The following is an 18070-nucleotide window of genomic DNA, read 5'->3' as shown; positions in this document are numbered from 1 at the left end:
TTCAAGGTTCTTCATAAATCAGTCTAGAGGTACATACATCTCTAGGTTTTTTTTTTTTTTGAAGATTTATTTATTTGAAAATTGGAGTTAGAGAGAAATATATTCCATCTGCTGGTTCACTCCCCAAATGGCCACAAGAGCCAGGGCTGGGCCAGTTTGAAGCCAGGAAGCTGAAACTCCCTCTGGGTCCCCCATGTTGTGGCAGCAGACAAAGCACTTGGACCAACTTCCACTGCTTTCCCAGACATATTAGCAGAGAGCTGGTTCAGAAGCAGAGCAGCCAGGACTTGAACTGATACTTAAAAGGAATGCTGTTGTTACAGGCAGTGGCTTACCCTACTGCACAGGGTCTTACAACTTTCTAGTCTTAGCAATCTTATATCCTACAAAAGTTAAATAACTCATTTTGAAGCTTTCCTCTGTTAACTGTAGCACCCTGATTTCTCATCTATTTGCACATCCAAATTCTACCTAGCTTTACAGTTTTAGCTAATTTAATTCAAATACCATGATAGCTCATATGCACAGCTGATTTTTGCCCCTGTGAAAAGATGTACAGCACATACATGGGACATAAATGAGTTAGATCTGGTAGAGGGAAATAACTAAAGCATGTAAACTAAAACCCAAAGTATATACACGAATACACAAATGTATGAAAACACAAATTCAGCAATGAAAAATTCCTGCTAGATAAAAAAACCAACCAAGGCAATTTCCTAACCTTTAGTTTTAGAGCATTTTGTGTTTCTAATCATAAAGTGAACTTTAAATTAATTTCTCTTACATAAAAACACTAAAACTTTTCTGCTTAAGTGATGCTATATTAATATGCCAGAGTAAAAATGAATAACTCTTCAATATTCATAGCTAAAGACAAAACTTTTTAAGTTAAACAACACCCCAGAAGCTCAAGTTTATAATGGAAAACAGCAAAGGCTTTTTTTAAAGAACAAAAAATTAAACTCAAGAGTAGGTGTTCAGCCTACAGTTAAGATACTCGCACCCCATCTTGGAGAACCTGGGTTCAATGCCCAGCTCTGGCTCCTGACTCTATTCTCCTAATTTAGACTCTGGCAGGCAACAGTGATGGCTGAAGCAGTTGGGTTCATGCCACTACATCCAGGACCTGGACTGAGCTCCTGGCTCCGGGCTCTGGTCTAGCCCGATCCTGGCTTCTAAGGCACGTAAGGAGTGACTCAGCAGAAGGCAGCCCACTCATCCCTACTGGTATGTCTCTCTCTCTCTCCCCATTCCCCTCCAAAAGCCAAATAAACAAAACTTTACAAAATTAAAAATTAGGTTCAAATATTAGGTCTCTGTGTTTCACTTTGACCTTGGTGTGTTACATGCCTCATCTGTAAACTGGGATTATTACCTTTTATGTGTGTTGTGAAGGAAAAAAAAATCAGATGAGATTTATAAAGCACTGTGACCTACATCAGGTCTCAACAGAAGCCATGGTCATTACGTTTCTCCTACCCATTATTTTCTGATGGCAATTAAGCAAGAAATTTTGGTCCTCTCCTCTTCCCTCCAGTAATAAATAAAGAGAAAAACAAAGTGGAAAAATGTTGCTCGAGCACCCAGTTCACCTTCTTTAAAGAAAGAAAACCAAAATTCTGAAAACATTTCAATGTTAAATAAGTTACTATATTAGTTAAGCCCTGGATTTTACCTGCAAATTCATTGAAATGATTGCCAATATCATATGCCAGGTAGTTGTAGCCAGAATATTCATAATCAATGAACTGTACATCACCTATGTGAGACACAAAAAAAGACATTAAGAAATCACATATAAGATCAGAAAATCCCTATGCTATTTGTAATTAAATAGCTTCCAATATTTTGTCTCATTGTACGTGCTTGGTTATATGCACTTCTGAGACAATACAGGACAAGGCTGTGAATTTTAATGGCAATGAGCTTTACAAAACTCAAATTGTATCTCCTAGTCAACAGCTTCTTTGAGAACAGTAATGTCCACTTTATAAAACAAAGAGGAAACACATTCCAACAAAAGTAAAAAACGTTTTTCACCACATGGGGGCATCAGTTACTTAAAAATTCAGGTTTCATTAGAATTAACTAACTAGCAATCATTACAAATTTATACAATCTTAACAAAACCTTAATTGCTAATTAACTTAGCAGTATCACCAATGTGGTTCATTGCTATCATATTCTTCTATAGTTCCTGGATGCCACATAGCTAAGGTTATCATCCTTGAAAAAAAAAGCAGAGGCATATTTTTTTTTCTTTTTTTGTTTTCTGTTTTAAATAGTTAATTTACTTATCGAACATGCTGCAAGGAGCAGCAGGCAAGCAGCACAGCCAACACTGACGGCTGCCCATAGTTCCCTTTAACATTTATAAACTTGAGAAATACTCACAAAAGCTAAAAACATTCTTATTCTAAAATATATACTTCTTTATGATTCTCCAAAGATCATTCTGTTCTTTCTGTCCAAATGACATAGTCCTAACTATGAATTTTCATTTCTTGAGGAATCAGCATGATAGAGGATTTGGCTGGACAAGACATAGGAATGATTTTTAAAAAAGAAAAAAAGAGAAAGACATTTAAAAAAAATCTGTCTTCATCAGGGATCACAAACTGAAACACTTACAGGAGCATGGACACATGAACAGAGGTGGCTGCAACAGTTTCTAAGCTGCTTTTATTGAGAAAATGTCTAAGAACTGCCTAATGATCTTGTCTTTTAAATAAATATCAAGCTGATGTAAAAAAATAAACTTCTGGTTTACACATTTTTGCATTTTTCAAAGAAAACAGCTTTTGAACTATGATGTCTCAATATAGATTTGCATGTTTATTTGGGGAATTATGTTGATCATATTCCAACACAGAGAAAAACAAAATTACATGACAAAAATAAGTCACAGCAAATCCAGGATTTTACAAAAAAAAAAGTTAAGATTGTATGTAACATGTAATTCTAAACTTGTATAAATGATCAAATCTAGAGCAAAATAGAATAATCAAAGAATCATATCAATTATCAAAATTTAATAAATTTAAGATTTTTTAAATGCTAGTGACAATAAATCATCATACTGCAAGCAAGTAGTATATTCTTGAATTCACAGAACATTATTTCGCAAAGTCTTACATTTAGCTGAAACATTTTACTAAGCTACAGAATGGAACATGCTTTTAAATTTCTTTTCTAGAAATCATCAGGAATGACATGGTGAAGACCTTCATCATGGTAAAATACGTGCAGCCACAAAAAGGAAAATAAAGTCATGAAAAAAATCTCGTGTTCAGAATAACTGGGGAATCAGAGAAGTAACATGAAAAATGATACTAAATAATAAACAACACTGTGATCCAGAGTATTAAAATATGTCTAAAGAAAAAACAAAACCTTACACAGTGCATGGGAACAAAAAAAGAGAGAGAGAGGAGAATGGAAATAAACCAAAGCAAAATGTTTCATCTCATAGGTGACAGTGAATTTTTCTTTCATTTTTCTGTAATTTTTAAATTACTTAGCAGTATGTAAGAAACTGACCACACTGATTCAACGGAGATACCTACCCAGCAGCCTTCAGAAAATCAGGCTGTAAGACAGACCAAGCTGTGCAACTGAACCAACCAGTCTGATTACATAATCTTAGAATTGTAGCTGTTGATCATAGTAGCTCTCTAAACACAAATTCTTGTAGAGCTCATATAAACTGAAGATGCCAATAAAAATACACAGCCTAGACCTGAAGTTACTTTGCCATATAAATAAAAGCTTTGATTTCAATTTTCAAAATTATATTTAGAGTTTGGCAAATACAGTTTAAATGGCACATAAAATATGCCTGCTTGCTGAGTACATATAATTTAATTAAAACATAGAGATCATTTTAACAAAAGTTTCAGTATGAAAATTTTAGCAGTGACTTTTTGTAGTAACATTAATTCATTAAAACTAGCCTTTATCTTTAAATGCTATGTTGAGTTTATAAATAATGAAATTTAAATAATAAGAAAATGAAGCTAACAAGATACAGATGAGGCTGTTACCAGGCTCCGTGCATGTGAACAAGTGATGCGATAAACCTCCAGTCAGTGCGTTTAAGAAGCACGGGGTGCGCCGCCACATGGCAGCAACAATGGCATACCTAATCTGTAGCAGATGAAGAAAATTTGGCAAACTCACATTTTACAAGACACAAAGCTTAAAAGGAAAAAAAATTTTTTTTAAAAATCTGCATTAACTATTCTTTTTCAAACTACTGCAAACAAAGTGGAACTCAACCTTAAATTTAATCTTCTGCAACCAAGCAAAATTAAAGAGGCCCACAGCCTTACTTAGGGTGCCAGAAAAATCAAATTACTGAAAAATGCTTTCCTAACAACAAACACTATACCTTTATCCACCTAATAACTTAACTGACTTCCACAATTTCTCATTACTTTCAGAGTAATGTCCGTTTCACTATTACTAGGTTCCTATGGCATGGCCATCTTGTTCATTCTTTTAAGACATGACTTTTTAACCGGAGTTTCAAAGAGCAGAAAGACAAAAATTTATGCACATGTGCATTTTCTTTGGAGGGGAATTCCAATTTTCCAGATTCTCAAGGGATCCTTGACCTCTACAAAATAAAGAATACTATTTTATAGACTAGGACTGCTATATCATTTACCTTTGTACAATTAGCACAATGACAAACACAAAATGAATAAAATGTGATTAATGGATAAAACTATAAATTCAATTTTCAAAATCTACATTTTTATTACATTTTTTGCATATCTTCATTACAGTAATAAAATCAACACACTACTGAGTTAAACTGTTCAAATTTCAGTGCACTAAAAATGATCTTCTAATTTTTAAAGTACTTTAAAAACCGAAAAGTAGTTAATAATATATTACCCAAGGCTACATAATTACCACATGATACATTTGTTTGGAATCCTTTACTTTGTTAAGGAAAGTAGGACAGAAGTGAAAAAGCAAATGTCAAATGAGAACCTGAAAATCCTTCCAACTCATTCTATTTTTTAACTGTGATAGCCGGATGGAAGGAGAACACAGAAGTGTAACCACAATCATATTAATGCTAGCAAAATGGTTTTTCTCTTACACAGAAAAAGACAGGAGTATTCCAGTCTGGGAAGCTTTCTCTGCGTTGCTGGCCGCCGCCCAGCAGTGCTCACTCAGACTTCACCACAGTGCTACACATGAAGTATCCACGTGGTGATCTGAGACCTCTGCTAAGCACACGGCTTCCTTCCACCTTTCCATCCTGCTAATCACAGAGCAACCCCAGACACAGGAAACAGTCAAACACCAGGGAAACAAATGGAGGTTCTGCAGGGAACTCTGAGACAAAATAATAACATCGTTTTGGGAGGAAGGGGACAAACCAGACATGAAATACTGAGGGAGAAAGTATGGCATTTCTGACATTCTTATTCAAGTGCGTGATTGAGCACACAGTGTGGGTTTCAAAGATTAAGTTTTAGAAAAAGAACATTTAATCTAGTAAAGTTAGAGCATTCTTCCCTTAGTAATTTAATTCTGATTTTTACAATCTAACTTTTTATTCCATAAACTTAGGGATATTTTATCTTCTGCTAATCAGTGGTCTGGAACACAAAATTAAAACAGGGTTAAGATTATCCCTCACTGAAAAAAGAATCTCCAGGGCAGGCATTGAGGCACAGAGGACGAAGCCACAGCTTGCAATGCCAGCGTCACGTGTCAGAGGGCCAACTGAAGCTCCAGCTACTCCAGCATCCATTACAAGCCCCTTCGAATGCACCAATGGAGGACATAGCTACTGATTTCCGCTTAGTTCAACCCTGGCTTTTGTGGACATGTGGGGAGTAAACCAGGAGACAGGAAATTGCTCTTGTGTATCTCCCTCCTTCACTTTGCCTTTCAATAAATAAATAAAAACTTTCAACCTGAAAAATGTAGGTTATCAAATATAGAATTAAATTTGCACTTATTTAAATTTAAAAACTGAAACTACTAGGAAAACAGTCATTATAACCGTAATAAAATAAATGCAATCACAGCATCGCCTTCTCCTGAGTAATAACGTAGTGGTAAGAGTTAGAGCCAATCAAATGACTAAGAACGGTGACTCACTCACTTCCTATTTACAGTGTGTAAAACTCTATAAAGAAAAATCTGGCCTACTCCATAATTACAAGGAAAAAAATTCCTTTTCTTCTATTGATTTGTATTTCCTTAAAGAGCTACAAATCCACTTACATTTTGCTGACAGAGAAAATAAACTGTGATTGTCACTACTGAAATTTAAAATTTTGTATTCAATCTCTACTGAGCTTTTTCTGAAGAAATGGGGGTGGGGGGAAGGCAACGAAATAGCCACCAACAGTCATCAGACCAACAAACATTCTGATAGCATCCAGACATAAGACGGCAAGCTCTCAAGTTTTAGCAATTACTTCTGGTATGTTGAAAGTCAAAAGATTAGTGAAATCAAAATATCAGAGTTGAAGTCAGTTAGTCAATAGCAACAGTACAATCTGTTCACTTAGTATAATGTCTACTCAACTGATAATGGATTAACTTAAGAGATGCCTGCTAAGGCATGATTCTGGAGCAAGGACCACTGCTTTCAGTTTGCTCATTGTGTACAAATTCTACGTCATTAAATATTCTTCTCTTACCTGTTTAGGATGTCCTTTCAGGCAAGGAATGGGCTGCTGTTTACCAGCCACCTAACTTCTGGCACTAACTTTTCAAAATTCTTAACAGGATCAACTTCAGAAAGGAAGCTCACTCTTGCCCCACACTGCTGAGACCTGTCAACAGACATGTTGAGGGCAGGGAGAGGCAGTACTTCTTCCTGAGATGCCTCGAGTTCCTGGAACATGTGCTGCAAAAATGCCCACAGCCTTCAGGGTGCTCAAAACCTCTGTTTGCACTGTATATGAATATGTAAATAGGTATACATATACCCATTAACTTGTACGTGTATACAATTTTTAAATTTTAAATTCATCACTTGGGGTTACAATTATGATAGGAACTATAGGCTCCACTTAGAGATAAATCAAACTACCATAAACCTTAATTCTTCTTGTTACAGCACAGAGTTAACTTTACAGCCTATTGTAACCATTTTTCACTTTTTCAGATCAGATACATTTTGTAAAATGCATGCTATAAACATAACACATGGTTGGCAAACTAAGTTATTTGTTCAGGCCAAATGCAACTCACCACTTGTTTTTGAAAATAAAGATGTATTGGAACTCAGCCACATTCACGTATCTACGTATTGATGGCAGTGCTACAACACAGAGGGGACACAAAATCTCAAAGACATGCATGCTATCTAGCCTCTCAGAGGAAAAAAAAAAAAAATGGCCAGGCCATCTCAGCCACAGCCGAGAGCTGCAAAGTACCTGGTCCAGAGCTATACACATTTACATACAGGATCTAAACCTTGTCAGCAACCACCTAAAGTAAATATTTTCTATTAGTCACAAAAATAAATAAATTCAAGTGTTATACTATCAAAAAGACAAGAGGTGCCAGGGAAACTGCTAAACATGCATATTTTGAATTCTATCTACAGGAATTCTTTTTCAGCTGGTCACAGAATGGGTACACATATCTGCATTTTGGCCAAATACTCTAGATGATTTTGATACAGTTAAAGACCAAACATAAACACAAAGATAAAATGACCTCTAATACCATTAACTTCTGCGATTGAGCAGAGAATGGCAACAAAACCTGTGTTCTGACTTTTTTCAGTTGTTACAAAGCTTTGTAACATCTGCTTTACAGAGATTTTCTAGTTAATGTATATGAAATGTAAATTGCTATGATTTAAAAATATATGCAGACTTCAAGATGATCCAAGTAAGTTTATGAAGTTTGTCTAAAATTAGTGATTCTGAGAAATTATGGTTTGAAACATAATCTAGACAGTTCGCCTGCTGATGTCAAGGTCAGTCCTTTGGCTTTTATTTAATTATTTCTATCTAATTGTATCTCATGCGTAGGTATAAAATAGTGAAGCCCTGAGCTTCAGTCATATGAATGAAGTAATAAAAAAAAATTTGTGAATAGAACATGTAGCTTAATCATTTACTCTATGTAGAAATTATCTCCAAATACTCAACTTGGTTTTTTAGAACAACAAGATAAGCTAAGGTAAATGACTTTGCAGCTATTAATCGATCTTTAGATAACTTACATAAGTATAGTATTAATCCTATGCTAGCTAGAGTCTCAAATACATATTTTTGGCATATTAAACTTACCAAATCTTACCTATTTTTGGAATGTTATCTTCTAGTTATAACTAAAGACTCAAGTACATTATGTTACAATTCCTCAAAACCAATAGCTACTAATTTTAAACAATACCAAACACTAGAAAGTTTCTTGGCACACTTTTATTAATTCTAGATTTTACCTGAGCATTTTAGCTAACTTTTTTAAAATGCTTATGCATCAACAAATCACAGGTCATTTTTCACCCCCAGTGGCCGCCAAAGGATTGGAGCTAGACTTCCTAACGGACATTACAGAAAACCACTGGGAAGGAAAAAGGGGGAAAACATTTCCATAACTAACAAACAAACATAAGCACAAAGACAAGAAACAAATGGTACAAAGTTGACTACCATGAAACAGGACACACTCTAAAAATGTGAAAGACAAAGTAATCTGATTTTTTTGGTCCCATATTTTTTAGTTGTATAAGCAAGTTTATTCTGTGAAATGAATATGCAAAATAAAACTTGTAAAAATAAAAATATGAAAGATTAAAATTATATTTCAAAGAAAATAAAGATTCTCTTTGATTAACTTGCAGTTAAAAATAAAGCTGAGTGTCCACTTCAAATGTAAGATGAAGTCCCTCACTCTAAATTCCATTATACAAAATGTACTGGGTCTTGCACTGAACTTAAAAGCTAATACATGGCTTTAATGCATAACTAATGCCCTTGTCTTACAAATGGCATTGAGATTTGGTTACCAGGATATAATATAATACATATATACTATGACAATTGTAACTAATAAACAGACAAAAATACATTTAAGGACACTGTCAAGTACTTAATGTTTTAGTATATACCTTAGTTTAAAAAAAAACAATGATTAAACACAAAAATTTCAAGATTCACAAATAAAGATGTCAGCTCAGTATGTTTTTAAAAAGTAGAATTAATAAACTACATTAAAGTATCAAAGACATTCAAAAATGTTTTTCAAAATATGTGCTTAATTCTACTACCCTTGACAGTGTTCCTTTGAACATCTTCAAGTTAGCTATAAATAGTTAACAACCCTTTTATCAGAATAATCTCAATTTACAATCAAAACGAAGGGTGACAAAAGTAATTTACCATTAATATGACCATGTTAATGAGACTCCTTTGGCTTCAGTATATTTACAACAGCACACTGTTGATTCGAAAATCAAGCCTTCCAACTATAATGACTATCCTCAAAAACTGGTTTCCTATAAAATGCAATAGCTTCACAGTTTCAAATAGTTTCAAATTAATACTAATCCTTCAACCAAAACTGCATTTTTAAATTCCAATTTAGAGTTGAAGGACATTTATCACTCAGCAACCAAACCTCAAACCACTTTACCCAATGATATAATACAATCAAGTGTTTCTTAAATATGAAAACAGAAGGAATTTGAATACAGCAAGATAAGAACACACAAAAAATTCCATCGAAAGTATCACTGACTACATCAAAAATGTTAAAATGATTTACTAGAAGGTCTTGATTATTATTTTAGTACATATAAATTTGATCAATCATAAATAACATATACTCCATCTGTGGCTCTCTCCTTAGTGTCCAGATAGCTAACCAATCAGCATAATGAACAGGTAATGGGAAACCTGGGGACATGTTTACTTCTAATACTGTGAGACAATTTCTGTATTTATAAAACAGTGCAATGCCAATGTCTTTATATTCCATGACCCCATTACAAGCAGGTATACTTTAAAATCATGAATAACCAAATTAGATTTTACACATAAATTTATAAAGAAAATCATTTCATCATTGTACATTTAAAAATCCAACAGAACCACAAACTGTTTCTAACAAACCAATTCTAAAAAGAATATTTTGCACCAATACATATTTCTAATTTATCACAGTGACCATGACTTTATAACCTAAAAGAAAATCTTTAAGGACTTCATATACTTGCATTTTTGAATTAAATGTATTTGTATTAATACAAAGATCAAAGTAACACTAAGAACACAAAAGAAACCAACTTTACTTACTGCTAAGGTCAAATACCTACCTTGTTTCTCATTGTAGATTATATTCTTACACAATAGATCATTATGGCAAAGCACAACAGGTGAGCCCAGGTTGGAAAGAATCTCCTTCATCCAAGTCATCTCTTCCTGAAGAATCTGAGGGCTTGGGATATCACTTAGGAACCTTTTCATTTTAAAAGAAGAGTTACACCTTGTTTATCTCAATGACATTTTGTCCAAGTTTTATTAATAATTAACATCTACTTTAATTAAGTCTCTTCCATTATTTTTCACTCCTGAATCACAATAGACCACTTTGTTCCAAAGTCAGAATAAAAGAAACTGCAATTGAACTTAAACATAAATAAAAAGAAAACAAGCAATAGTTAAAATGTGGGGAAGCAGGCAGGCGTTTGGCCTAGCAGTAAAGTCGCAGTTTGGGATGTTTGCACTCCGTATCAGAGTGCCAGGTTCAAGTCCCAGCCCTGCTACTGATTCCGGCTTCCTGGTAATGCAGACACTGCAAGGCACCAGCGATGGATGAAGAACTTGGGTCCCTGATTTCCACATGGGAGACTGGATTAAGTTCCAGGCAGCTGAGTTCAGCCTGGCCCAGTCCTGGCTGTTGTGGACTTTTGGGGAATGAACAAGCAGGTAGGAAATCTCTCCCTCCCTCCCTGCCTCCTTCCTCTTTCCTAACCTTTCAAATACAATAAAATCTTTTAAATTACAGGCAGAAAAAAAATGTATCTACAGTATTACAAATTGTGTGGAAAAGTAATACATACATCTAATATATGCTAAATATTAGTCTAAATACATTGATCTCCATTTTATACAGGAAAATACATTAATAAAAAATATTAAGTACATTATTTAAAGTTACAAAGACTGTATTAAACTAGTATTTCAAGTTTCAAAGTGTGAACGTAACAGAAATCAGCTAAATTCTCAGAAAGTCAATAGACTATTATTTACAGCTCCTAAGCAAAGAAGGTGTATCACACTATCTGAATATGTTAAGAGGAGAAATATTATTGCAACTTCATCATAGTGAAAATGGGAAGGTTGGGAGACAACTGGCAAGTAAAACTAGAAATAATGAGGTTTTTTTTAATCCTACACACCTCTACGTCATATTATGTATCTTTTTGAGCATGTATTTATTTATTTGAAGGGAGGAGTGACAGAGAGGGAGAAACAGAGCGAGCAAGAGGGAGGATCTGCTGCTTTCTCTTCAGATGTCCCCAAAAGCAGATCAGCTGAGCTGAAGCCAGGAACCAGAGACTCCACCCAGGTCTCCCATGTGGGTGACGGGAATCCAAGTACTTGGGCCAACATCTAATGGCTCTGAGGCAAATTCTACGAACAGGAAGCTGGATTAGCTTGGGGTAGCCAGGACAGAACCAGCACTCCAGTATGGAATGTGGGTATATACCACAATGCCCACCACAATTATGCCGTTTTTATTAATTTGATAACAAACAAAATGAAACAAAGTAGGCTGCTACCACTAATTCTACAATAGCATCACTAGGCTTAGAAAATTGCTATTAAGGGCCGGCGCTGTGGCTCACTAGGCTAATCCTCCACCTTGCGGCGCCGGCACACCGGGTTCTAGTCCCGGTTGGGGCACCGGACTCTATCCCGGTTGCCCCTCTTCCAGGCCAGCTCTCTGCTCTGGTCCGGGAAGGCAGTGGAGGATGGCCCAAGTGCTTGGGCCCTGCACCCGCAAGGGAGACCAGGAGAAGCACCTGGCTCCTGGCTTCGGATCAGCGAGATACGCCGTCCGTAGCGGCCATTGGAGGGTGAACCAACGGCAAAAAGGAAGACCTTCCTCTCTGTCTCTCTCTCTCTCACTATCCACTCTGCCTGTCAAAAAAAAAAAAAAAAAAAATTGCTATTAATATACTCTTTCTCTCCTTCCCTTAATGCTTTTTTTTTTTTTAAGATTTTATTTATTTATTTGAGAGGTAGAGTTACAGACAGTGAGAGGAAGAGACAGAGAGAAAGATTTTCCTTCCATTGGTTCACTCCCCAATGGCCAGAGCTACGCCAATCCAAAGCCAGGAGCCAGAAGCTTCTTCCTGGTCTCCTACACAGGTGCAGGGACCCAAGCACTTGGGCCATCTTCTACTGCTTTCCTAGGCCATAGCAGAGGGCTGGATGGGAGGTGGAGCAGCCAGGACTCAAACCGGCAACCATGTAAGACACCAGCACCACAGGCAGAGGATTAACCTACTGCGCCACGGCACCGGCCCCATCCCTGTCCCTTATTACTTTGAAATCATATTCTCTTGCTTCTTTCTCCAGTCTCAGAAATTACCCTGTAACTGTAAAGCTGTAAAATTTCTGTTTTACAATATGATACAAATTTTTTTTGTACAACATCGAATTTGCCTATTCAGGTGGCTCCTGCCTATTATGTTCCCCACTACCACACTCTTCTCTACACACAACTCCCAAAGTTTTATACTTTTTTTCAAAATGGTATCACTGTTCAAGAATCTATCTACAAGAAGGTTCAGTGCTGAATGGAAATAACAGGACTCAAAGCCGAATGTATCATTGTTTTTGTATACAAACTAAAATGGATGTAAAGGTTTTCCACTAAGTATGTCAGTAGTCATTCAAAAGAGAATTCTCTATTTTTATGCTGTGCCTTCCTGAATATCTAGCTTACTGCACATAGTACATAAGCTTGCCTATCCTAATTTTTTTTTTTTTAAGATTTATTTATTCACTTGAAAGTCAGTGTTACACAGAGAGAGAAGGAGAGGGAGAGAGAGTCTTCCATCCACTGGTTCACTCCCCAGATGGCGGCAACATCTGGAGCTGCCTGCACCAATCTGAAGCCAGGAGCCAGGAGCCTCCTCTGGGTCTCCCACACAGGTGCAGGGGCCCAAGAACTTAGGCCATCCTCTACTGCTTTCCCAGGCCATAGCAGAGAGCTGGATGGGAAGTGGAGCAGCACCTATACGGAATGCCAGCCCTGCAGGCGGTGGCTTTACCTGCTCCACCACAGCAGCGGCCCTACCTATCCTAATTTAAAGGGTGTAATATTCCTATCAAATTCAAAGTTTGGGGCCAGCGCTATGGCATAGTGGGTAAAGCTGCCACCTACAGCGCCGGCATTCCATATGGGTGCCAGTTCAAATCCCCGCGGCTCCACTTCCGATCCAGCTCTCTGCTATGGCCTGGGAAAGCAGCAGAAGATGGCCCAAGTCCTTGGGCCCCTGCAGCTGTATGGGAGACATGGAAGAAGCTCCTGGCTCCTGGATTTGGATCGGCGGCACAGCTCCAGCCATTGTGGTCAACTGGGGAGTGAACCAGTGGATGGAGGACCCCTCTCTCTCTCTCTCTCTCTGCCTTGCCTTTTCTGTGTAACTCTTGACTTTCAAGTAAATAAACAAATCTTAAAAAAAAAATTCAAAGTTTGACAAACCACCTGCAAATACAAGCATACAATTGTCCCTTTACATGAGGGAGAATGCTTCCAGCACCCACCTCCCACACCCATTTTACCTCACTCTCTCAAATACCAAAAGTCTCAGATGCTTAACTCCCTAAAAATGGTGCACTCTTGTACTACATAAACATTCTCCCATATACTTAGAGTCCCTAGATTACTTACAGTCCCTGACACAATGTAAATGGTCTACCAATAGTTCTTAGACTGTATTGTTTAAGGAATGATGACAAGAAAAAAGTCTACACGTTCAGTATAGAGATATAATTTTTTTTAGTATTTTTAAACCACAGTTGGTTGAATCAGAGGATCAGAACCAAGGAACATGAAGGATCAATGGTATACAGGGAATCAATTAAATTTTGAAATAACAATTTAATAAGTACTTTTCCTTAATGAACTATAAAAAATAAATAAGCAGAGACATCTATAGTTCCTGCTTACCTCTGCTGTTCAAGCAAAGACATGCTGAATATAAAGTGCGGCCTTCCCATGTGTTTTAAATATAATAAAATCTCCAATTTTTGTGATAGTAATAATCACTCTATATAAAAATGTTGAGACATTAGTGTCTTAATAACTGATCCATACGTTTTTATATATAAAACAATGAAATATCTTTTGAACTTGAAGAGTCAGTTTTATATGAAGATTCCCATAACTGAAGTTTCTTTTCTTTTTTTAAGACTTATTTATTTTAAAGTCAGAGTTACAGCAATAGAAGGAGAGTAAAGTAAGAGAGAGATCTTGCATCCTCTGGTTCACTCCCTAAATAACTACAACAGCCAGAGCTGGGCCAGGCTGAAGCCAGGAGCTTCATCCAGGTCTCCCATGTGGGCACAGGGGCCCAAGGACTTGGGCCATCCTCTGCTGCTTTCCCAGGCACATTAGCAGGGATGTGGATGCCAGCACTGCAGATGGTAGCCCCTGTAATTCAATTTTCAATCTCATTGATATTTACAAATAGTCACAGTAAACTAATAACCGAACTTTTTTACTCCACTGCTCTAATGCAGACCTCTAGGCATTTTCAAAACAGCTTGAACAAAAGGAAATGTTTCTCAAAAAGGTCTCTATGATCAACTCATAATATGAGCAAATGTACCCATTCACAGTGTTCTTTTCTTCACAATCATTTCCAAACAAATGTTCTATATTTGTCTTCTGACCTCCTCCTGAATACCCCTGCTTGCTGCCATAATCGGTGTTCTGGGAGTAGTGGCACTGAAGGGTACAAAGGCAGTGACTTCAGTAGTGCTAAGAGTCAAAATCCATGTTTATACTCAAGAGGCTTCCATAGCCTTGGCAGTTCATGACAAGAGCCTCGAGTGATTATTGACGTCATAAATGAGAGTGTCAACTGCTATATCAACAATAGGAGTCACTGTGCACTTGCTCCCCATGTAGAATCTCTGTCCTTAATGAGTTGTACTATGAGAATTAATGGTAAAAATAGTCTTCAAACAGTACTTTATGCTTTGTGTGGCTGTGTGGGTGCAAACTGTTGAAAACTTTACTCATTTTAGAGTTGATCTTCTGTATATAAAGATAATTAAAAATGAATCTTAATGAAGAATGGGATGGGAGAGGGAGTAGATGATGGGATGGTTTGCGAGTGGGAGTGGTCATGGGGGGGAAGAACCACCATAAACCAAAAGCTGTACTTTTGAAATTCATATTTATTAAATAAAAGTTTTTTTAAAAAAAATAAGACAACAAAGAAAAAACCATGTTTATTTTACTTCAATACGAACAGAGAAATAAAAACAGATTTTATGCACAAAAACCTTGTAATTACTTTGGAAATTCCATTATAGAGCACAGCAGTCTAAAACACAGAAGTACACTTACCTTTTATTAATGTCTTCATCTGCAAATCCTGTGGGAATGAGTGAGAAATATTTTCCCATCTTTAGCCACAAATTAGATTTGGGAATCCAGCCATTATGTGCATGGATAGCATGGATTTTAGCAAGCTGACGTGCTATTAGCCTGTTGAAAACAAAAGAAGCATGAAAAAAAAAAGTTACGCATCCTAAAGTTCATGTCCACCAAGATTCTTCTTCACTTGTCCAAATATTAGCCTCCTGAACCATCGTCTAAGCATTTTGTGTATTTCCTTGAAACAATCAGTTTTAGCAAGAATCCTGCTCAGTCAGCTCACTGCAAGAACAGCCATCCTCTACACCTGATCTCCCTTGACATCTGACCAGCTGTCATCAGCCTCCATCCCCCAAGTGATGCTGACTACGCTGGTCTGCCTTCGGGTATCCCCCTTGCACCTATTGTTACCTCTGCCGCTGACCTCCCACCGTGCTCCTCAGCTGTTCATCCCAGGTGCCTTTGCTGTATTTGCAGTTGAGCCCAACGTCTTTTCCCCCACCAAGAGGCCAATGCTATGGTCCCTACAACAACCACAATGGTAATGAATAACGTCAACTGCATCATGCTGAACAACTTTAACATTTAGAGTCATGACTCAAACAAGATCAGACTCATCACTGGACCCTTATCTCACTCAGGATCCTAGTGTGCACCTCTGAAATCCAGTCTTTATTTCCTTCTCCTTTACGTCAGTTTGAATATTCAAATTATCATCCTCCATCAATACTGTCAGCCTCATCAATATGACTAATCACTGTATAATTATCTGAGTTTTTGTACTTGACATTACTTAATAGTTATGAAAAGCTTTCCTATTAAAAAAACTCTAGGGCCAGGTGCTGTGGCACAGTAGGTTAATCCTGCACCAGCACCCCATATGGGTGCCAGTTCTAGTCCCGGTTCCTCTTCTTCCAATCCAGCTCTCTGCTGTGGCCTGGGAAAGCAGCAGCAGATGACCCAAGTCCTTGGGCCACTGCACCCACGTGGGAGACCCGAAAGAAGCTCCTGGCTCCTGGCTTCAGATCGGCGCAGCTCCGGCCATTGAGGCCATTTAGGGAGTGAACCAGCGGATGGAAGACCTCTCTTTCTCTCTCCCTCCCACTGTCTGTAACTCTACCTCTCAAATAAATAAATAAAAAATCTTTGGAAAAAAAACTCTATAGGGGCCAGCGCTGTGGTATAGCGGGTAAGGCTACTGCCTGCAGTGCCGGCATCCCGTGTGGACACTGGTTCAAGTCTCCTCTGCCCCACTTCCAATCCAGCTCTCTGCTATGGCTTGGGAAAGCAGTGGAGTATGTCCCATGTCCTTGGGCCCCTGCACCCACGTGGGAGACCTGGAGGAATCTCCTGGCTCCTGGCTCTGGATCGGTGCAGCTCTGGCCACTGCGGCCATCTGAGGAGTGAACCAGCGGATGGAGGACCTCTCTCTGTCTCTGAATCTGCCTCTCTGTAACTCTTTCAAGTTAAAATCTTAAAAAAAAAAAAAAAAAACCTGTACAATTATTAATTCACATCTCAACTGCCAGCAAAGGCTGAAGCCTGGAGCCGGGAACTCAACTCAGGTCTCCCTCACAGGTAGCAGGGACTCAACTACTTGAGCCATCACCTGCTGCCTTCGAGGGCCTACACCAGCAGGAGGCTGGCAACAAGAGCTGGAGCTCGGTTATCAAACCCAGCTCCTGTGACACGGGATGCAGGTGTCTCAACCACTAGGCCAAACACCCCACAGGTTTCTTTTTATAAGCACTGTAAAAAAGGTTTTACTACTTTCCTTTAAATTTTTTCTCCATGAGTCAGTAGAAAGGCCTGTTACTCATCATTAGTCTCTTTCAGTGTGTGCTTTTTATTAGCCATGCAATCACAGGCAAATTACTTAAAACCTTGGTTTACATTCACTGCAACGGGATTGTAATATTTTGCCTATGTCCTAGGTTTATTAAAGTATGTTTAGGATAGTGCCCAACTCATATAAAGTGCTATCTCCCTATTAGTCACCATCATAACCATTTTAGTATGTCATTTCTCCAACTGCTAATGTGTAAGTACTCACAACTTTTTCAACTTTTATTTACTTATTTGAAAGGCAGGGAGATAGAGACAAAAGAGATCTTCCATCAGCAGGTTCCCTCCCTCAATGCCTACAATGGCTGAGGCCAAGGCAGGCTAAAACCAGGAGCCTGGAATTCAGCATGAGTCTCCCACATGGATGGCAAGAACCTTTGCACTTGGGCCATCACCTGCTGCCTCCCAGAGTGTGCATTCGCAGGACATGGAACTGGAAGTGGTACTGGGATTTGAACCTAGACATCTGATTTGAACCTGGGCATCTTTAAAAAAAAAAAAAGCTATTTATTTGAAAGGCAGAGAAATGAGAGGGGAGGGTTACAATGATCAAGAATGGGATAGAGGCCGGCACCGCAGCTCAATAGGCTAATCCTCCGCC

At 37.8% G+C, this 18070-nt stretch overlaps 1 protein-coding gene across 1 annotated transcript in view; it reads right to left on the bottom strand.

Annotated features, from left to right (window-relative positions):
* The window catches only part of ETNK1 (ethanolamine kinase 1), a 56970-nt gene that overhangs the window by 15568 nt on the left and 23332 nt on the right, over nucleotides 1–18070 (bottom strand). Inside the window, exons 3-5 of the mRNA XM_062194936.1 lie at nucleotides 15595–15735; nucleotides 10316–10458; nucleotides 1679–1762 (exon numbers count right to left, since the gene is read on the bottom strand). Coding sequence (XP_062050920.1) covers nucleotides 1679–1762; nucleotides 10316–10458; nucleotides 15595–15735 — 368 coding nt within the window. The remainder of the gene's footprint in view (nucleotides 1–1678; nucleotides 1763–10315; nucleotides 10459–15594; nucleotides 15736–18070) is intronic.

Source organism: Lepus europaeus, chromosome 6 (genome assembly GCF_033115175.1).
Source record: "Lepus europaeus isolate LE1 chromosome 6, mLepTim1.pri, whole genome shotgun sequence".
NCBI lineage: Eukaryota > Metazoa > Chordata > Mammalia > Lagomorpha > Leporidae > Lepus > Lepus europaeus.
Note: the sequence above shows the minus strand (reverse complement) of the source record. Positions and strands in the feature narration are given on the sequence as shown.